The 22,410-nt window shown below is 41.7% G+C and overlaps 1 protein-coding gene across 1 annotated transcript in view; it reads left to right on the forward strand.

The window, feature by feature from the left end:
- SLC30A6 (solute carrier family 30 member 6) overlaps nucleotides 1-20,376 on the forward strand; it is a 132,224-nt gene extending 111,848 nt beyond the window's left edge. Inside the window, exons 10-14 of the mRNA XM_030198110.1 lie at nucleotides 844-963; nucleotides 3,546-3,648; nucleotides 13,261-13,308; nucleotides 17,758-17,826; nucleotides 19,788-20,376. Of these exons, the coding sequence (XP_030053970.1) occupies nucleotides 844-963; nucleotides 3,546-3,648; nucleotides 13,261-13,308; nucleotides 17,758-17,826; nucleotides 19,788-20,291 (844 nt within the window). The 3' untranslated portion in view covers nucleotides 20,292-20,376. The remainder of the gene's footprint in view (nucleotides 1-843; nucleotides 964-3,545; nucleotides 3,649-13,260; nucleotides 13,309-17,757; nucleotides 17,827-19,787) is intronic.
- Nucleotides 20,377-22,410: the final 2,034 nt, after the last annotated feature.

The raw sequence follows: 22,410 nt of genomic DNA on the forward strand, positions 1-22,410 counted from the left end.
ATGTTTTTAAAACTGTTTTATTTCAAAAGGCATTTTCAGCTCCTTAATTTAGGATTTCTGTATTTGAAATGTTATCTTTGATTGTTTCTGGGTAGATTGATGATGACTTTGTTATGTTTATATAAATAAATATGTAAATTTTGGTTTTATGTTTATAATTATGATTGTGTTCTGTTACCCGCTCAGAATCGTAGATGAAAATAAGGGGATTGGAAGAGGTGCAGGAAGGTGGGGAGAGAGGGGGGAGTTCTGAGACTGGATGTGTTGCAGCGTGTGAGTGAGGGAATCAGAGGTGGGAGGAACGGTAAAGAGTGAATGAGGGTATCACAGGCATTATAAGGAATAAGAGGATCATGTGGAAATTCAAGGTGCCACAGAATGTGAATGAGTGGATCAGAGTAGCTGGGGACGTGAGGAAAGCATCCCTTCTCCTAAACCCAAAACCCCTCCATGATTTAGTATCCTCTTTTTCCTCTCCTTCCTTCCTCTGCTTCCTGATTTCCCCATCTATCTCTCTTTATGCACATCTGTCCCCTATCCCTTCCTCCCTGAGATCTCCTATCCCTCCCTTGAGATTGTCTCCCTTCCCTTTTCTTCCCAGTACCAATCACTAAGATCCCTTTACTGGTAAAAATGGACTACATAAATTAACTGGATACACAGAAAATGTCAGATTTTATTTTAAACAAAGTAAAACAAACATTATATCTTTCCCCTTTCCTTGCCTGCCTACTTTCTGTACATTTTTTTCCAGTGTGATCCCCCACACTGAAATGAGCTTGACACTCCTTGTTTATTGTGTCCTTTTGTAACAAATGAGCTTAAAAAATTTTTTTCCTATAGCTTGTGTGGAATAATTCCAGGACTCAGTAGCATCTTTCTTCCACGGATGAATCCTTTTGTCTTGATTGACCTTGCAGGGGCTTTCGCTCTCTGCATCACTTATATGCTAATTGAGATAAAGTAAGTATAATACATTTTTCTAGGAGAAGTTTCCAATGTATGTCTAATTCATATCTAGTGATCGTTATTCTAAAATAACTGGCGTCAGATATCCAATATGCCATGGATTCCTTATTTACTTTGCTAAAATACTTTGTTGTTGCTGGCTATGACTGTGACTGTTGTGAAATTCGCTAAAAATTGTACATAGAAAAATATGTTACCAGAAGTAGCCTTCCTTTACTTACTTAGAACATGAATTATCCCAAAACAAGAGAAAACAGCCCAAATATTTAAATACTAGTGTATTTAAGAGCCAAGCTGCTGCTGCTTTTATGTACTACCTTTTAACTTAGGTTTTATTCTATTATTTATATAAGCAACAATCCTTTGACATGACACTACATTGAATACTAGTACTCTTATTATATAATATTACTTTCCTTAGCGTCCCCACCAGACTAGTCTAGAACCAGTATGTTGTGTCCAACGAATGGAGACAGAAAAACAAAATAGTTTCATGTACATATGCTACCATGTTAGCATGCATTGGGGTCCTTTTACTAAGCTGTAGTAGACAGTGGCCTTAGTGTGCCCTTACACGGGTTTTCCCACATGTAAGGCCATTTATGCTACAGCAGTAAAATGACAGATTTTCTGTTTTTGGTATTAATGGCCATGTGCTAATGTTATTAGCACCCAACCATTAAAAACAATTACCGCGTGATCACTTACTGCCACCCATTTTGTAGGTAGTAAGGAATCAGGCAGTAATCGATTAGCCCATTGTAATGTATATGTGCAGATGCACCCACTCTCCACCCCCCCCCCCCCCCCCCCACGACTTGCCCCTCAACTAAAAAATGAAAGACTTTTTAAAAAATTTTTATTTATAACCATTTACATTTTTACAAGCGATAAAACAACTTGCTGGAAATACAGAGAAAGTAATATGTAGGAATTATTTCAGTCAGGTAATTCTATTCTCTTCCTTAGACCTCTAAATAGAGAGAGTGAAACAAGATAAGGAGATCAATTAAACAGTAAACAGAAAAAAAACCTGTGGTATTAACTTGATTATCCCCAGATATTACTCGTCTAATTCATTATTCCACATTGATCATCTGGTTGGCTTCTTCAAGGCCAGTATGGTGTATAGTCAAATCATTTCATTGAAAAACATACTTATTGTCCAATATTAGTTAGAAATAATACATCTGATTACATTCTTTCTCTTTTAAAAACCAGAAGTTATTTAACAATACATATACTTAAGTCTCTAATTCAAATCCCACTGATTAAAGTAATCCCAGTTTTCACAGGCTTCACTCCTTTTAAAGTAATAATTTGAGGAAATACTTCTGAGGAAAACTTTAGGAGTCATACCCGGAACTCTGGGAAAAACAATAATCTCGATATTAATCATCTATAATGATATTCATTTTATTATTCAAAATTTCTGGTCTATTATCATAACCACTTCTTGCTCATGCAGAATCATTTGTTATATCAATTTTTTACTCTCAAAGGGTTCAGTTGAATTGTCCATGTAACTCTCTAATAAAATTATATCTGAAACAAAATTATTTACTGCCACCGTTAGGTCCCGAAGCGCCTTCCAGATGGTATTCAATGTAACCTCCACGGGAGCCAAAAACTCCAAGTTGATTTCTCATAGGTGTTTAGCAGTGGTTCCGCCGATTCGGGTTCTACTGTAAACGTCCTCTGTTTCAGCATATACCTCTAACTCACTCCTCCACTCCTTTGGACATGGTGGTTGAATAATTCGGGAGCGATGGAGTTGTTTTTTCCAGGTCCAAGAGCGTCGACGCTCCTTCACCGGCGCTAATCAAAGGACTCGCCAACCCTTTCATCTGTGGGCAGTTCGTCACGCAGCGGTCCCGCACTTGCTGCTCAGGGGATAAAATGCTGGCCATCGGCAGCTGACCGCCGGTTGTCCCCTTCCTCTTAGTTAACTGCAATTGCAGAGAGGAAATTTACGTAAAGAAAACGAAACTTCAGAGGGCAGCTGGGCCGTTGAGCATACGAACTAATAAAAGACTTTTTAGTGCATGGGTAGTGCGCATCAATTTGGAACTTATTTCAGGAAACCTGAGTGTGTCTCATGGTAAGCCCTTTTACGCTGTTCTGGTGGACAGGGTGGGGTTGGGGAGCAGGGAGTGAGGTTAAACTGAACTTTATTTTTGTAAGATTACACTGTTTTACGTTCACTGTATTTCTTGGATCTGTGTGGCCATAAGAGATCTGTTCATGATTGCTTATTTGTTTACTGGTTCCTAGTATTGTAATATTCATCCTGCACTTTTTTCAATAAAAGACCTTGTTAAATTAAAAATAATAATAATAATAATAATGCAAGCTAATGGTATTAGAGTGGGTTGACATGGTAATTGCAAATTGGTTACTGGCATTTATTTTGTAACCCTGCTTTTTTTTTTTCCTATATCCTGGGGGGGTGGGGCCCAGTCATAAGTAACCTTATAAATGAATTATTGATATAAAGAAATACAATCCACTAATATTGGGGAAGGGAAATGCACAATAACTTAATTTATATTTAAAGCGAACTTTTCCCCCCACAGTAACTATTTTGCTGTAGATACTGCTTCTGCGATAGCTATTGCTGTGATGACCTTTGGTACAATGTATCCAATGAGTGTCTACAGTGGAAAGGTGTTACTTCAGGTGAGAAATTTCTGTATAGCTAGTATATTTATATTTTTAATAACATTTTCAAATACAATGCTCCTACTGTTCATATAAATTATTTTTTAACTTGTTTTCACTCAAATGAAATGAATCCCATATTAATTCTTGCTAATTATTCCCCTCCCGTCTGTATATACAGCCATCATTTATCATAGCTTCAATGTACCCTTAACCTGCCAGTCATACATGTGCAGAAACATATGAATACTCAGTCTGTATAATAATTCCACAATTACAGTAGGGCATTTTCAATTTGATATTCAGTAATTTTATTTAGGTATTTATTTCATTTTTATGATTTTAGAACCAAGCAGAGTACAGAAAAAGATAAATCATTTAATCTAACATTCTGAAAAGTATAAAAATAACCAAATTTAAAAAAAAATCATAAAATTAAAGTTACAAAAGCAAAACGCGGGCCCAGTTTTACATAGAATGTGACAGTACATCAGAACCTTCTAGAACATTAATACCCTCTCTAGCCACTATAAATTCAATCAGTTGTTTAGGCTCAAAGAAAAAGAAAATTCCTAGATTGATACATAATACAACATTTAGCAGGAAATTTCAAAATAAATGTGGCACCTAAAGCCAGAACTCTAGGCCAAAAGGCCAAGAATTCTTTCCTACTCTTTTGTGTAATTTCAGATAAATCATGAAATGTACGAATATTAGAACCTAAGAACTGGTCATTAATATTTCGAAAATACAACTTCAAACATAATCTCTATGATGTTCCAATGCAAATGTCACTAGGAGAGTCATTCTAGCTGTTATAAACTCCAAGGAGCACTCCAAAATAAGCTAAGTCAAGTCCAATTCAACTGGCCCATCTACCTTTGGGTTGAACTTCCAGGCTTTCCTCCTAACATCAAGTATTGAGTTCTCACCAAAGGTGGAATGTTTTCAGGTGGTATTAACAAAACTTCACAGACGTATCGCCTCACCATTTCTATAGGAGAAACAATCGGGGACCTGGGAAAGTTCAGAAACCTCAGGTTGTTCTTTCTTGATTGATTCTCCATATACTCTTACTTCCGAGCTGTGTTCTTCAGGAAGGATAACTCATTTTGTTTCAATTCCACCAATTGCTCAGCCTGTCTCTCCAATTGTTCTCCATGTAAGGTTAACAACTCCCCATGCTTCTCCACCTTGGAAGAGAGATTCCCAGAATCTGTTTTAATAACATTCATTGCTTTTTTGAGATTGGTGTCCATGGCTTTAATGGCCTGCCAAAGAACCTTAAGGGTTACTACGACCAGCTTCTCAATCTCCCCCAACAGCAAGAAATTACCTGCAGAAGTGACTACCTCCTCTCCTTCAGCTTGCAGCAGAGATCTCCCAGCAGTCGGGTCGGCTCCCACAGGCCTCCTGCATAGCTGCTCCTCCTTGAATGTAGTTCCCACCAACCTCCTGAGAATGGGAATCTACATTGAATACTTCTGTAAAATCACTTCTAGGCTGTGGGTGGTTGGCCTTTGATCCAGGCTCGATGATGCCTGATCTACACTAAGATCTGCCAAAGTATTCAGTATTCTTCCTAAAGCAGGTACCGCTGTTACAGCATGCTGTGACACAGTCCCTCCAGCGTGGTCTGAACCAGGTGCCTTAGAGCTGCAGAAACTGGAAGACGAAGCTCCTTTCCGCTTTCCCATGCTGTCTCACCAACTGGTACAGTTGAAAGCGTCTGTAGACCACGAAGGTAAGAAGGAGCAATTCGGTCATGCATCTGCTCCTGACCCCATCTTGACCCCTGTTTGTGTTTTTAATATAATCTATACATAAAATAAAAGCTGTAATGTTGAACTAATCATAAAATTAAAATGTATAAAAATTGCAAATATAAACTAAAAATACAGTAGAATCCAGTGTTCTGAGGAACTGCTCTAATAATTGAGGTTCAAAACACATTTGAAAATGAACAAGCTCTCAGCAGCTTCCTAAAGACCTGATAGTCATTAACCTAGCACATTTCCAATTGTGTTGTATTTTAATTGCAAGGAGCCACCATGAAAAGGCACTGTCCCTGCATCTTAACGACTTCTTCTCCTTCATGGCTGGCAACTTAATACCCTTAGACTGTCATTTTGATTCATACACAGACAAATGATTACAGAGATACTCCAGACCCAAACCCCTCAAAACATTGAAAGTCAGGGGCAATAATGTAAATTTGGCTCGTTGACTGTTGGAAGCCAGTGTAACGCTGCCAGCAGGGTTGAAACTCTTTCCCAGCATGGAAGACCAAAAAATTTAAATCACTCTGTTTATTTGTTTCTTACTTTCTCCGAGGACAAGCAGGCTGCTTGTTCTCACTGATGGGTGACGTCCACGGCAGCACTGAGGTCCGGAAATCTTCCTAGCAACAAACGTTTGCTAGAGCCTTCGGTCTGGCACGGGCACGCGCACCGTGCATGTGCGGCCACCTTCCTGCCCATCGCGCAGGGGACATCAGTTTCTTTTTGTCTGCGATTGAGAGTGACAGTGTTTTTGATCCATCTCAGTGTGTCTTTTTTCATTGCGTTTTCGCGTTTTTTTCTTCTCTCTTTACTTCTTCTTTGGCTCCGTTGAGCCGTTCTTTAAAAAAAAAAAAAAAAAAAGTAGTTTCCTTAAACTTTTAGTTTTGGGCCGGCTAAGTTTCGTTTCGCCGCCAGATCTCGCCCTCTGTGTGAGGAAGCCGTCCAGCTGTGGCTTTGGGCTTGCCATCACGGCATGTTTCTCCAAGCCATTTATCTGGCAGGCATAAACAACAGTCTGGCCGACAGATTGAGCAGGATAATGCAACCTCACGAGTGGTCACTGAACATGGGCGTAGTCCGCAAGATCTTCTGAGCGAGGAGCACCCCCTTGGTAGATGTTTTTGCCACTCAGATCAATCACAAGGTCCCTCAGTTCTGTTCAAGGCTTCAGGCCCACGGCAGACTAGCGTCGGATGCCTTTCTCCTACATTGGGGGCAGGCCTTCTGTATGCGTATCCTCCCATAACTCTAGTAGGGAAGACTTTGCTGAAGCTCAAGCAAGACTGCGTAACCATGATCCTGATTGCACTCTTCTAACCGCATCAGATTTGGTTCCCTCTTCTTCTGGAGTTGTCCTCCGAAGAACCGTGGAGATTGGACTGTTTCCTCATCACTCAGAACGAGGGGTCACTTCTACATCCCAACCTCCAGTCTCTGGCTCTCACGGCCTGGATGTTGAGAGCTTAGAATTTGCTTCCTTGGGTCTTTCAGAGGGTGTCTCCCGAGTCTTGCTTGCTTCCAGAAGAGATTCCTCGAAGAGGTGTTACTCTTTCAAATGGAGGAGGTTTGCCGTCTGGTGTGAAAGCAAGGCCTTAGATCCTCTTTCTTGTCCTACACAGACTCTGCTTGAATACCTTCTACACTTGTCAGAGTCTGGTCTTAAGACCAACTCCGTAAGAGTTCACCTTAGTGCGATTAGTGCTTTCCATCGCCGTGTAGAGCCTATCTATGGACAGCCTTTAGTTGTTCGCTTCATGAGAGGTTTGCTTTTGTCAAAGTCCCCTGTCAAACCTCCACCAGTGTCATGGGATCTCAACGTCGTTCTCACCCAGCTGATGAAAGCTCCTTTTGAGCCACTGAGTTCCTGTCATCTGAACTACTTGACCTGGAAGGTCATTTTCTTGGTGGCTGTTACTTCAGCTCGTAGGGTCAGTGAGCTTCAGGCCTTGGTAGTACATGCACCTTATATCAAATTTCATCACAACAGAGTAGTCCTCCGCACGCATCCTAAGTTCCTACCAAAGGTGGTGTCTGAGTTCCATCTGAACCAGTCAGTTGTCTTGCCAACATTCTTTCCCCGTCCTGGCGAAAGCAGTTTGCATACCTTGGACTGCAAGAGAGCATTGGCCTTTTACGTGGAGCAGACAAAGCCCTTCAGACAGTCCGCCCAGTTGTTTGTTTCTTTCAATCCCAACAGGAGGGGAGTCAGCATCGGGAAAACGCACAATCTCCAATTGGCTAGCAGATTGCATTTCCTTCACTTATGCCCAAGCTGGGCTGTCTTTAGAGGGCCATGTCACGGCTCATAATGTTAGAGCCATGGCTGCGTCACTGGCTCACTTAAAGTCAGCCTCCATTGAGGAGATTTGCAAGGCTGCAACGTGGTCATCAGTCCACACATAAACATCTTACTACTGCCTTCAGCAGGATACCCGACGCGACAGTCGGTTTGGGCAGTCGGTGCTGCAGAATCTGTTCGGGTTTTAGAATCCAACTCCACCCCCCTAGATCCAATTTTGTTCTGTTCCAGGCTGCACTCTCAGTTAGTTGTTTATGGTTTCAGGTCAATCTATGTTATGTCCTCGCCGTTGCGAGGCCCAATTGACCAATGTTCATTGTTTTGAATGAGCCTGGTTGCTAGGGATACCCCCACATGTGAGAACAAGCAGCCTGCTTGTCCTAGGAGAAAGCGAAGGTACTTACCTGTAGCAGGTATTTTCCGAGGACATCAGGCTGCATGTTCTCACTTGTATCTTCGCTTTATCCTCAAACCAGGCCATAAAAAGGTTGGCAGGGAGAGAGCAAAAGATGCACTCATTGCCATACCTTTTTTTTGCATATAAAAAGGTCCATCGAGCCAAAAAATAATTATGAGATGTGGAGGGAACTTTGGATGTTTTGCACTAAACATACCAAATCTGAATAGGAAATATACCCATTTTTGGGAAAAAAAAAAGTCTTTTTTTTTTTTTTTTTCAAATACCATTTTGAGCAAAGTTTTTTGTGTTTATCTTTTTAGGCCATTTTTGGGTAAAAACTCACAAGTTAAAAACACACATAATCAAACCAGTGGGATGTAGAAGGGGCCAGATTTTTTAGCAGACCCAGGAGAGCAATGGGGCATCCTAGGGGGCACTGCTGTAGACTTCATATAAATGCTTCCAGGTACACATCTCAGCGTTGCTCCCTTATCGTCTGCTGAGCCCTCCAAAACTCACTACCCCCAATTGTACACTATTATAATAGTCCTTATGGATGAAGGGGGCACCTGTATATGGGTACAGTGGATTTCTGGTGTTTGCACTGCACCCACCACTACATTACTCCAGAGACCTGCATGCTGCTGTAATGGACCTGGTTACAACATCGGAGGCTGACATAGTGGCTGGTGAGTACTATTTTTATTCACATTTTTGGGGGTGGGGATGGGAGGGGATCAGTGACCACTGGGGGGAGTAAGGGGGGGTCATCCCTGAATCTCTCCAGTGGTCATCTTGTCATTTTAGGTACATTTTTGTGTCTTATTTGTTAGAAAAACAGGTCTAAACCCAAAATTTTAAGTTTTCACCAGGGGCGGACTGACAGTGACCTGGGCCCCCCGGGCAGTGAAGGTCATTGCCCCCCCCCCACATACTATAGTCTCCCGAGCCTCAGTGGGCCTTCCCACTCCTACTTTGAAGGGCCCTGGTGATAAAGTAGCTTCGGGGGCAGAAAAGAATCCCACTCTTTCCTGCCCACTACCGCTATTCTGTTTTTTAAATGGGTACCAAGACTTCCCTCGCAAGACTGCTGCAGGGATTCTCGGCAGCCATTTTTAAAACAAGCCAGCACCATGTGGGCAGAATAGCAGCAGCGGGCAGGAAAGAGTGTTGTTCTTTCCTGCCCCCGCAGAACCCTCTAGACCACCAGGGCCCTTCAAGGTGGGACCAAGGAGAGACCACTGAGGCTCGGGGGGGGGGGGGGGGGGGTGGCTATAGTATGCGGTGGCAGCAAAGGGAGAGAGCCTAGACATTTTGGTTTTGTTCCTTTATGGCTGTAAAATGTCCAAGTGTTAGGCACGCACTAATCCTACCTTTGAAATGCCTCTGACATGCCCCCTTGTGATTTTTGTAGGAGGGTGAATAGTGGAGTGCCCCAGGGATGTGTACTGGGACCAGTGCTATTTAACATATACATTAATTATTCTGGAAATGGGAACAATGAATGAGGTGATTAAATTTTCAGATGACACAAAACTATTCAAACACATGCGGATTGTGAAAAATTGCAGGAAGACCTTAGGAAGTTGGAAGACTGGGCATCCAGATGGCAGATGGGATGTAATGTGGACAAGTGCAAAGTGATACACATTGGGAAGAATAATTCAAATCATAGTTATTTGATGCTAGGTTCCACACTAGGAGTCAGCGCCTAAGAAAAAGATCTAGGTGTTATTGTGCACAATACACTGTTATCTTCTGCCCACTGCGTGGGCAGCAGACAAAAAAGCAAACAGAATGCTAGGAATTATTAGGAATGGGATAGAAAATAAGACAATATTATAATGCCTCTGTATCGTTCCATGGTGTGACCACACCTTCTCTGCTGGGACTTCAGCTACTCCATCAGCCATTGAGCAAGTACTGCAGCTTGGAGGGGGCCTGAGCCTATTCTTTCTCTCATATGTACACCCCGCCATCACCTATTCTTTCTCATATGTGCCCCCCTATGTCTTCACCCAATCTCTCTCATATGCCCACAGTATCTTCACATTCTCTCTCTCTCTCTCTCTGTGCCCCCCCGTGCCTTCACCCATTCTCTCCCTCTTTTATATGTGCCCACCTTGTGCCTTCACCCATTCTCTCTCATTTGTACCCCTCTGTGCCTTCACCCGTTTTCTCTCTCTCATATGTGCCCCTCTGTGCCTTCACCCATTCTCTGTCTTATCTGTGCCCCTCTGTGCCTTCACCCATTCTCTCTCTTATGTTTCCCCGTGTGCCTTCACCTATTGTCTCTGGTGCCCCCCATGCCTCAACCCAGTCTCTCTCTCTTTCAAATGTGCTATGCCGTGCCAACTCTCCCCTTCCGTAGTTCTCTCTTGATGCCTCTCCCACCTGCACGGTCTATCCAGTATCTTCCCCTCCCAGACCACCGGCATCTCTCTCCCCCCCTTCCCTTCCAGTTTACCTTTTCTTTTTCGGTAAGTCTTCTCTCTGTAGCAGTAACTGTATTGAAACGCTTCCTCGGCCTGCACCAGGCCTTTCCCTCTGACCCATCCCTCCCCCCTTCTGATGCAGCTTCCAGTTTTCAGAAGGGGGCGGGATGGGTCAGAATGAAAGGCCAGGTGCAGGCTGAGGCAGCGTTTCAATACAGTTACTGGAAAAGAAAAGGTAAACTGGGAGGGGAGAGCCGCTGGTGGTCTGGAAAGGAGGGAGATATGCTGGACCAACCATGCAGGCAGGCAGTGGAGGAAGGGCAGACAATTATTAATTGTGATCAAATTTTTTAATCACAACAATTAACGTGTTAATTGCAGCGTTAATCGCAATTAACGTACCGCCCTAATTCTTACACTTACTCTGAAAGCACTTCATACAGCTTGGTTAGACTGTTCGGCTAGATTAACAATCCCCTATGTTCCAGCCTGCCTTCTTTGTTCTCACAATGATCACTGGCTAAGTTTTCCTAATCCATCTCAAGCTTATTATGAAGTAGCATCAATCCCACTAGCAGCCAAACTGATGGAAAGCATGGTAACTAAACAACTAACTGACTACATAAACAAATTCACAATCAGGATTCCGCTCTAACCATAGCACCAAAACAGTTCTAATTACTCTCTTAGCCAAATTCAAACAAGAGATTGCAACAGGCAAAAGCATACTTCTCCTACAATTCGACATGTCTAGTGCATTCGACATGGTAAATCACAACATACTACTAAGCATCCTAGAATATTTCAGGATTGGTGGAAGTGTACTTAGCTGGATCAATGGTTTCCTAAGCAATAGAACATATCAAGTGAAATCAAATTTGAACATATCACCACCATGGAAAGCAGACTGTGGAGTACCTCTATCACCACTCCTTTTCAACCTAATGATGACCCCACTAGCAAGTCTTTATCCAATCAAGGCCTCAACCCTTTCATATACGCAGACGATGTCACAATTTACATCCCATACAAACATGACCTTACAGAAATCACCAAAGAAATCAGTCTTAGCCTAAAAATCATGAACTCATGGGCAAATGCATTTCAACTAAAACTTAATGCAGAAAAAACACACAGTCTCAGCCTCTCATCCCAATATAACACGAACAAACCCACCAACATAACCACCTCAGACTACACCCTCCCCATTTCAGACAGCCTGAAAATTCTCAGTCATAATCGACCGAAACCTCACACTAGAGAGCCGAGTGAAAACTACAACGAAGATAATGTTCCACTCAATGTGGAAGCTCAAACGAGTGAAACCTTTTTTCCTGAGATTTTGTAACTTCGTTCAATCTATGGTACTAAGCCATCTAGACTACCGTAACAGTATCTATGCGGGATGCAAAGAACAAAATCATAAAGAAACTCCAAACTGCTCAAAACACAGCAGCCAGACTTTTATTTGGAAAAACGAAGTTCCAAAGAGCCAAACCCCTACGAGAAAAACTGCACTGGCTCCCAATCAAAGAACGCATCGCGTTCAAAATCTGCACCCTGGTTCACAAAATCATTTACGGAGAAGCCCTGGGATACATGACAGACCTCATAGACCTACCAACCAGAAACACATCAACATCAACACGAACATACCTAAATCATCATCCAAGCTGCAAAGGACTCAAATACAAATCAACCTACAACTTATGCATCCAGCTTCTCCTATATAAGCACACAACTATGGGAATGCAGTACCAAAAGCCGCGAGAACAACATTTAACCACCTGAAATTCCGGAAATTACTAAAAACTAACTTGTTCAAAAAGGCATACCCTAACGATCCAACTTAAATGCCTTAACCCAGCAACACAACAAAACCAAAGCTCATACTGGACATTACCTAACTCTTCTTATGATTCTCCAGTGTGTCTGTCACACATGAACTTTACTTTACCACAACCTCACTTTGTATTTGTTATAACCAGTATTGGCGATCGCCTCTACGGTACTATGTAATCCACATTGAGCCTGCAAATAGGTGGGAAAATGTGGGATACAAATGTAACAAATAAATGAACCAGAAAGAGTGCTTTTTATTTCTTGGTGCCATTTCTTTGGCATAATCTCCCTCTCTCTTTGTGTTCAGAATCTTCATTTCAAAAGTTTAAGATCAGTTTGAAAACTTTTTTTTTTAATGATCACAGGGTTCTGAGATGGTGAGTCTTATGAATGATTAATATCCTTACAGGAAACCTGCTGCTATTGTTTAAATAACTATGAATGCTTCTAATTGTGTGACTGTCTTCCCTGTCCTGTTTTTAATGGAGTTCCTTTCCTGTTAAAGCTCTTTTTTTGTACATCACCTTGATTTACAGGTTAAAAAAAGGTGATTTTATCAAATAGTAATAAACATATTATAATATATGATTTTGACAATAAAAAGCATTAAAAAATAAGAAAAGAAAACCATAGTGAATTGGGGCCTAAGTCTTGCACATCTGGTCAAAATCAAGGGACTTCTGATTAGATTACTCTGAAAGAGAGAATAAGTAGAGATACAAGACATATCAGCCATGCCCTATACCATGTACCTCAGTCTTAATAGCACTGAACTGAAAACATGTTTACTTAAACTGAAATGTTGTGTTATGTATGCAGTTTGACCAAGGCCGCTTTGTTAATTTTGTTATTTTTATTGTGATTTCTGTCTAGACAACACCACCTCACGTGATTGGCCAGTTGGATAAACTAATCAGAGAGGTAAGATCATGATCAAGAAAATTTTCACATGTTCTCATAAATGTTTGTTTATTAAAATTTGTTATACCGTCCTTTCTGAGCAAGCAAACAAGGCTAATATAACATATATAAAACAAAGAAAGGAATTCCATTGTGATAGGAAAGACACAGGCAGACCAAGAACACTCAAATTATAAATAATATCAGTTGAACCCTGGACACAAGAAAAAATCACTGTTGTAATATTCCAAAAGCTAAGGAAAAATAATGGGACTTGAGTAAGGATTTAAATTTCTTAAATGAGGGCTCATACTGAATAAAAGGGGGAAATTGTTCCAAACTTTTGGGGTGTTTGGGCCTGTTGGTGCTGCATCTCAGAACCAAAAACTCAAACACCTCACCCATACAAATTCCCCAACTGGTTTCTTAGCATCACCGGCCTGGTAAGTACCAAAAACTATAAACAAAAGAAGCTTCTTACATTACTAAAGTTTATTCTAATCCAAGAACAGGAAAAATAAGAAATAATAAAAAGTTTAGGAACCGCACACAAGAAACAGGATGGTGAGGGAGCATAGACAAAAGGGAAATTCCATGGAAATGGTGTTATATTCCTTAGCCCTAATAGAGGCTGGGGAAGATTTTCATCGACCCCCCTCGCCTTCCAGACCAGGCATTTATATAGGGTTACCAGCCGGAAGTACAAAGAACTGACTTCTTCAAGGAACACACCACACAGGAATACGTCATGCGGGATATGTCATTTGTTTGTTACAACTGCCAACAGGCACATATTGCATTTCCCTAAAAGATACATCCTCAGTAAAACAATCTTTATCTTACTTCAAAGGATTCAGGATTCCGTTCCCACCGACTCCCCTGCAATAAGCCATTCTCCTATCATGTCCTGAATTGCAGGATTTTTGTCTCTCTCCTCTGCCAGAACCCTGCCCCTGTCACCTGGAAATTAGTTCTGCAATCTTAAAGTCTCTAGAGGCTCTTTGAACACACTCATCGTAAACAGTGGATGGCATGACTCATTGTCTTTCAATTACCTGCCCAGAGGAAGTAGGGAAGGGTGAGGTGCTTGCTTGACACCAAATGGCCTTGCTTAATATCATAGTAATCCACAGAAAAAAAGAAGTCTTCACCACTTATGGTCTGTAGATTAATTCTTTATATTAGATATTTAGCAGCACTGAGACTTCATAAGTACACCTCCACCAACAGGGCCAAGAAAATAAAAGGCAATGTGATGCGCAGATTCAGGGTGAGCTATTTTGGGTGCAAGGAGAACTAGATGGTGAGAATTCAGGGAACACAAGAGTCTGGAGGGAGTGTATGGGATAATTGAGGAAGACAGAAAAGCAGGAAGACCAGTTTTGTGGACCAGACAGAATTTTAAAGAAAAACCTATACGGAAAAGGCAACCAGTGAAGGTGTAGAAACAGTGGAGTGACACAGTCAAAGCGCATGGCTGAACAAAGAAAACAGGCAGCAGAGTTATGAAGTGTTCTGAGTCTTTTCAACTGAGAGTTAGGAAGGCAGACGAAAAGAGTTACGGTAATCTAACTTAGAAATAATGAAAGCGTGGACCAAAGTGCGTAGGGAGGTGAAATCAAAGTAACAGATGGAGCAAAGCTTGTGAAGGGAACAGAAGCCTGACTTAACAACAGAAGAAATATGTTGGGCAAAAGGTAGTTCTGAGTCCAGTGTGATACCCAGATACTGAAAAGACTGTACAGGTTGAATAATCTGATCAAAGAAGAGAAGGGGAATTGTGGGACTTGAAAGAGATCCAGGGATCCAACAGGCAATGGTCTTATTTGTGTTTTAATTAAGAGCTTATGAGCAATAAGCCAGGACTAAATTGAACGAAGACAGTGTTGAACATGGGGAAGATTGATCTGGTACAGGGAAAACCAGAAGGATATCATCTGCATAAATAAGGAACTATTTATTTATTTATATTCCACATTAGCCCAAATAGAACTCAGGTTCAATGTGGCTTACATAACAGTTAGAAAAGCAATAAAACTATGCATCAAGAACAATTAAATTATCTGAGTGCTCATTGGATGTCCTTTCTGTTTTGGAGTAGGAGAAGGTATATGAACCTATTACTGTTGTCTCCTCTTTTTGAGGAAAATTTACTTCTTCAACTCAGTTTTCACAGATCATTCCAAACATTTTTAGTGCTGTACACCTGCTAAAAGCATAGGTGAGAATTTTTGTAGCTCTGCTCTGAAGAACGTATTCCATGTCTGCAGGTCAATTTTACTATGGAAGACAATGGATTATTTGCTGATCCCTATGGAGTTAAGTGGATGAAAATAGTTTTAAAAGATTTCAGAGGGCCAGCTGGTAGCACAGACAGCAAGTGTTTTTCACTGCTGTTTGGAATATACCCAGTTCAATCCTTGAGGCATATCTTAAGCTGGGAAGTTATAGCCATTGATTATGGATTGCACCTATGGGGTATTTCTATAACGGTGCCTACATGCTGAATTTCCATCCAAATGCTCCTCCTCTCGCCTCCACGTCACTGCCCCTGGAGTAAGACCCCGGAGGAGCGCAGCGACGTAACAGGCGAGAGGAGGAGTGGCTGCAGAGACTGCGTTTTAAGACTCGGGCATTTGCGAATGATTTGGACTGGGTTTAAAAACATTTATCGCTTTTTTTTTTCTTTTTGTACTGGCCACTGCTGCTCAACAGGAGAAGCAGCAGCGGCCGGACAGCGTTACCACTGGCAGCTGCGGGTGGCGAGGGGTTTTGATGCGCCGGGGGAGGGGAGGGTTGCTGGACATGGGTAGCTGGAGGGAGGGGGAGGGGAGGGTTGCTGGACATGGGTGACTGCAGGGGGAGAGGAGGGTTGCTGGACATGGATGGCTGGAGGGGGGGCAGGGGAGAGGGAGGGGGTCCTGAGACCAGAGAGGTGGGGGTGGGAGGGGGGGCCCTGTGAGAGGGTGGGGGTGGGGGCTCACACTCACTCACTGTCTCTCACATACACTCTCTCTGACACACTCCCTCTCTATCACACACACACAGTCTCACACACACAGACACTCTGTCTCTCACACACTCTCTCTCACACAAACACGCACACACGCTGTCTCCGTCTCTCTCTCTGACACACACACTCCATCTCTCACACACACACACACTCTCTCTCTCTCTCTCTCTCTCTCTCTCAAACATACACACTCTGAGGAAAACCTTGCTAGCGCCCGTTTCATTTGTGCCAGAAACAGGCCTTTTTTAACTAGTTTTCTATAAAGTAATACCCAGTTCCACCACATATAAACTGTAAGATGAGAATTATCCTTCCAGTGACCGATGATTAGTTTTATAAAGCTTTATCTTTGTTGAGAAAAATGGTATTGATTTCCAAATGATATGTTTCAATGTAAGATATTCAGAAATATTGAAGATTTTTTGTATTTTGTCCCAAATGTCCGACCAAAATAGTTGGAGATTGCCACGTTCAAAGATTTGGCGAACAAGTGATCCAGTTTCTTTGTGACATGAGCAGCAAAGGTCTATGTTAGAGGAACCACTTAATTTAGATTTTCTGAGAGGCCACGAGGCTCAGTGTTGAAGAAAAAACATTGATTAATTAAAGATGACATAGTGGCTCTAAGGGCCATGAGTCTAAAGTAAACGCCACACATCTTGAGAAAGCTGGTTGTTAGTGTCCTGTTCCCATACTTTCTGGATGCCTATACAAAAGTTCCTTTTGATCGATTGAAAAGCTTTGTAGAATATTGAGGCATGATAAGATATTGTGTGTTTTTACAACAAAAAAAGTCAGTTAAACTTTTAGTATGTAGTAAAGAGAAATTCCGATGGTTACGTTTCAAAATGTGATACAGCAGTAAAACTGTGAACTAGGAAGATTTATACGCCTTTTGTATTTGGGCAACAGATTTGAGAGACTTATCAGCAAACATAGGGCCGTGTTTACTAAGCTGTGTTGTAGGCGCGCTAACTTTTTAGTGCACTCTAAAAATTAGCGTGCACTAATGCTAGAGACACCCATATTTGAACATCCATCATTTGAACTTTAGCGCATTACTGCTTTAATTGTTATTCCAATTGTGTTCTCTTTTTACTTGATGCTTCATTCCACTATGTTACCCATATTCTAATGTAATTACTAATTGTATCTTTTACTCTGGTATGGCGACATCCATGGCGGAACAATGGTAAGCCACATTGAGCCTTGCAAATAGGTGGGAAAATGTGGGATACAAATGCAACAAATAAATAAATATATTCCTATGGTTGTGTCTAGCATTAGTGTGTGCTAATTTTTAGTGTGCGCTAAAAAGTTAGTGTAGCTTAGTAAATAGGACCCATACATAGCCTTTTTGAAGAACAACCAATATTGATAGTGAACAGCTGTATATGGCCAATGTACTATAGATATGTACTATTAATCATGTTTCAAACTTGTGTTTCTTGATGTAGGTTTCTACTCTGGATGGAGTCTTGGAAGTTCGAAATGAGCATTTCTGGATGCTGGGTTTTGGTACTTTGGTATGACATTTACTCTGCTTTCTGTTTATATCCCCCTTTTTTTAATGACACCATCATCCTTTGCCTCTATTTATTAATATATAAATTGGGAGGATATCAAACATATAAACGGCGAGTGACCGTACTCACTCGCAAATGCGCAGTAGAGACTTCCCTGTCTGTCCCGCCCCCGCGTCAATACGTGATGACGGGGGCGGGACAGAGAGGGAAGCTGCGCGAAGGGGAGGGAACCGCCGAGGTCACCACCGCAACCCCCCCCCCCCCCCCCCCCCCCGGAGTCGCCGCTGCCCCTCCACCTGGCCCGTCTCTTCGTTATTAAACTTACATCTCCGCAGCAGGCAGATCAGCTGAGCTGCCGTTGGCCTTCCTTCCCTGCCTGTTACGTCACACGAGGGCGGGACACAGGCAGAGAAGGAAGGCCGACGGGAGCTCAGCTGATCTCTGCCTGCTGCGGAGATGTAAGTTGAATAGCAAAGAGACGGGCCGGGTGGAGGGGCGGCGACCCACCAGCCCGTTTTAACGGGCTCAACTGCTAGTGTTGTGTATAAATGGACAGAAGTGTACCAATTTATATAAAACAATAAAAGTGCTTTACAAGTGTCTTGGCAGAATCTAATATGATATGAGTTGTGTGAGCTAAATTCTTAAAGGTTGATGTAATAAGCTATGTGTTAGAATGATGCACTAAGCTTCAACACACAGCACTGTTAAGTACACACTCAAAAAGTCTATTACTCCAGATGCAGTAAACTAATGGCATGGAAATTAGCATAGTGTTAAAAAATGTGCACTGGCAGGTAACACAGCACACTCTCCTCAGTAATCTGCAGCAATTTGCTGCATCAGGAATAAATATGTTCCTTCCTATCAATGTTTGAGGGGGGAATTGGCTGATACACTGACAGGAAGGGAGACATTATGAAAAACAAAATGGGCTGGGCTCTCAGATTTCTAACCCAACCCCTAATCCTACCTTGTAAAAATTCCCCAGTGGCCCCCAGGCCCTTCCACAGACCTCTCTGATCCTCTCCCCTGTTAAACTTCCCTGCTGGCCCGGTGGGCCCCAAACCTTGCCCACACCCTATCTAGTCAAGAACACCCGTGAACCAAGCACCCATCACAGGGACATAGTTGACCAGAGACCCTCTATACTGCTGGACCCACTTGAACCAGTAATATTTACCTGGTCCAGGGAGGCATCCAGCAATATCCTCCTCATTTCACCACCATCTTGGAAGATGGCAGTGCCTTTCCCCTTGCCTGTCTTACTTGGCAGATGGACCCCTAGAAATGTATTGCAACACTTGAGGTGAGGCACTGCTGTTTTCCAAAATTAATGCAATGTGTCAAGGAATACTGTGATATCTGGATAAATTGTCAGTTTTTCTCTATTTTTTAAAGCTGTTTTATGCAAATAACACAGGCAATTTTCAAAAGCTAGTTAGCCAGGTAAACTCTGATTTACTGTGGTGAAATGGCTTTTGAAAATTGCCTGCCCTTCCCTCGGCTAAAAGCATGTACATTATGGAACATGTGTACATGTGGGTGCATTGTTTGGAAGGGGGTATACTTTCAAACCTATTCCTGTTATTTTGCACAGGAAAACTAGCTGCAGAAAAAGTAAGCACAAGTTTCTTTGGTGGCTAAAAGTACCTGTGGACCACACAGATATGAGCAGTTCTGAAACTTACCTCCGTTATCTTGAAATACTTCCTCCAGTTGTCTTAAACTGAACTCTTCTTTATATTTTACAATATTTAGGTTGCGGGGGGGGGGGGGGGGTAGTTATCAAAGTGGGCTACCGTTAGGATGAGTTATTTTGCTACAGGTCTCTTTTTATGCAGTGAGACCAAGTTACTTGTAACCATGTCTAAGCATTTTAAAGTAATAGCATCTTCACCTAAATAAGTTCAGCTCTTTTTTTATGTATATTTTAAATTTATTTTTAATATATATTTTAGGCTGGATCAGTACATGTGCGAATCCGAAGAGATGCCAGTGAGCAGATGGTACTAGCTCACGTGACTAATCGCCTGTGCACTTTAGTTTCTACCTTGACCGTTCAGATTTTCAAAGACGATTGGCTCAAGCCTGCTTTAACCTCTGGGCCTATTCCATCTAATGTGCTGAACCTTTCAGACCATCACGTTGCTCCAGTACTGCCTTTAAAGATTGATGATGTAAATCCCTGTACATCTACTCCTGCTAAATACAGTAGACCACCTCCAGAATTTTCTTTCAACACCCCGGGTAAAAATGTGAATCCAGTCATCCTATCAAATGCTCACACAAGGCCTCCTGGTGTGTTCCTTAATTATGGAGCTTTGCCTTATGGCAGTACATTCAATCAAGGATTTAGAATGCCAGCAATTGGAGCAAATCAAGGACTTAGATCTGCTTTTGTAAATGTGCCAAGCAGATATGGAACAGATACTCAAGGCCAGTTTACCCAGTTTAGACCATAATTTCCTGCACTTGCCAGCATTTATTTTTGTTTCCTACCTGTTTAACACACGTTATCCATATTAAAAGAGACACATTTTTCCATGATATGGTTGCTATTTTATTGTACATTCCATGTCTTTCTTTGAGCAGTAAACCCAGTGAGGTATGCTTGTATTGATCACAAAGCAAAGATGGAGGAACCTCTTCAGAAACTGTTCTTGAGCCTTTTAAAGGTCAACCTATTGTTCATGATGATGCACGAACCTTTCCTTGGCGGTGACTCAATGTGGAAGCTAGCATCAAATAGCTGTAGTTTGGATTATTCTTCTCTATATGCCTCACTTTGCACTTGTCCATATTAAAATTTCATGTGTCATCATAGTCCCACAAGGTCCTCCTGCAATTTCTTCACAATGGGAGGTAAAAAAGTGGGTAATAAACAATGACCACAAAAGTGCACCACAAAAACTTGATGCAAGCAGTGCTTAATCAGCCACCAAGTACTGCCTCTATTCTAATTCTATATATGAATTCAAATTGCTTTACAAACTGTGGACAATTCTGTATAAGGCGTACCTGCATTTAAGTGCATCTGAAGCATGTAAATAAGAGCATGCAAATAAGTACATAATGCCACACTGGGAAAAGACCAAGGGTCCATCGAGCCCAGCATCCTGTCCCTGACAGCGGCCAATCCAGGCCAAGGGCACCTGGCAAGCTTCCCAAGTGTACAAACATTCTATACATGTTATTCCTGGAATTGTGGAATTTTCCCAAGTCCATTTAGTAGTGGTTTATGGACTTGTCCTTTAGGAAACCATCTAACCCCTTTTTAAACTCTGCCAAGCTAACTGCCTTCACCACGGTCTCCAGCAACGAATTCCAGAGTTTAATTATGCGTTGGGTGAAGAAAACTTTTCTCCGATTTGTTTTAAATGAACTACACTGTAGTTTCATCGCATGCCCCCTAGTCCTAGTATTTTTGGAAAGCGTGAACAGACGCTTCACATCTACCTGTTCCACTCCACTCATTATTTTATATACCTCTATCATGTCTCCCGAAACGCTATTCTGAGTGGAATGGAACAGGTAGATGTGAATTGTTTGTTTACTCTTTCCAAAAATACTAGGATTGGGGGCACACAATGAAGCTACTAAGTAGTAAATGTAAAACAACCTGGAGAAAATATTTCTTCATCCAACTTGTAATTAAACTCTGGCATTTGTTGCCAGATAATGTGGTAAAAGCAGTTATCTTAGTAGGGTTTAAAAACATAAAGGTTTGGATAATTTCCTAGAAGAAAAGTCCTTAAGCCATATTAAGATGGACTTGAGGAAAATCCATTGCTTATTTCTAGGATAAGCAGCATAAAATCTGGATTGGCCATTGCTGGAAAAAGGATACTGGGCTTGATGGACCTTCAGTCTGTCCCAGTATAGCAAAGCTTATGTTTTTATGTAAGCTTGCCCATAAGTGGCAGAGTGTGCAATTGAGAAGGTGGGTGTATATGTGGGCAGAGTATGAGCAGAATGTGGGAGTATCACCCATCAACCTGCACAAGACAGATCTAGATGTGCTCTCTTACACCTACCATTGACTTTTCATAAGTGGGCGTGCCTTCTTTTTGGCACACCGATGCAGGTTTGCACTAGTATTCTGTAATGGCATCAGAACACTCCCTGTGCTGTATTGGGGTGCCAAAAAGGAAGCATCAATTTATAGAATTGCCTCCAATGTTTTATAAAGTACAAAAGACTACATTTACTCCATCAGAGTTTTTGAAGCAGGAGTTCTATCTCAAGTGGGATTCTGATAGTGCTATTTCCTTTCTGTGCTAAGAAATTTCTAATTCAAATCCTTTTTATTGTGCAGAGGTCATCAGATCAATTGGCACAGTACTATGATATGTATATTTCATATGAAAATGACCCTTACATGCTGAGTGTGGGTGCTGTGTATCTCACTGGGGGACAGCAAGACACCTTAAGTTTGAAATTTAAAGAGTAAATAATTGTTAGCAATATTATTGGTTTAATTATATATTGATAATGAATTTAGCAATGCTGTGGCCATAATAATAATGTGGCTTTAACCGCCTTGTTGGGCAGACTAGATGAACCTTGCAGGTCTTTATGCAC

Source organism: Microcaecilia unicolor, chromosome 3 (genome assembly GCF_901765095.1).
Source record: "Microcaecilia unicolor chromosome 3, aMicUni1.1, whole genome shotgun sequence".
In the NCBI taxonomy this organism is placed as follows: domain Eukaryota; kingdom Metazoa; phylum Chordata; class Amphibia; order Gymnophiona; family Siphonopidae; genus Microcaecilia; species Microcaecilia unicolor.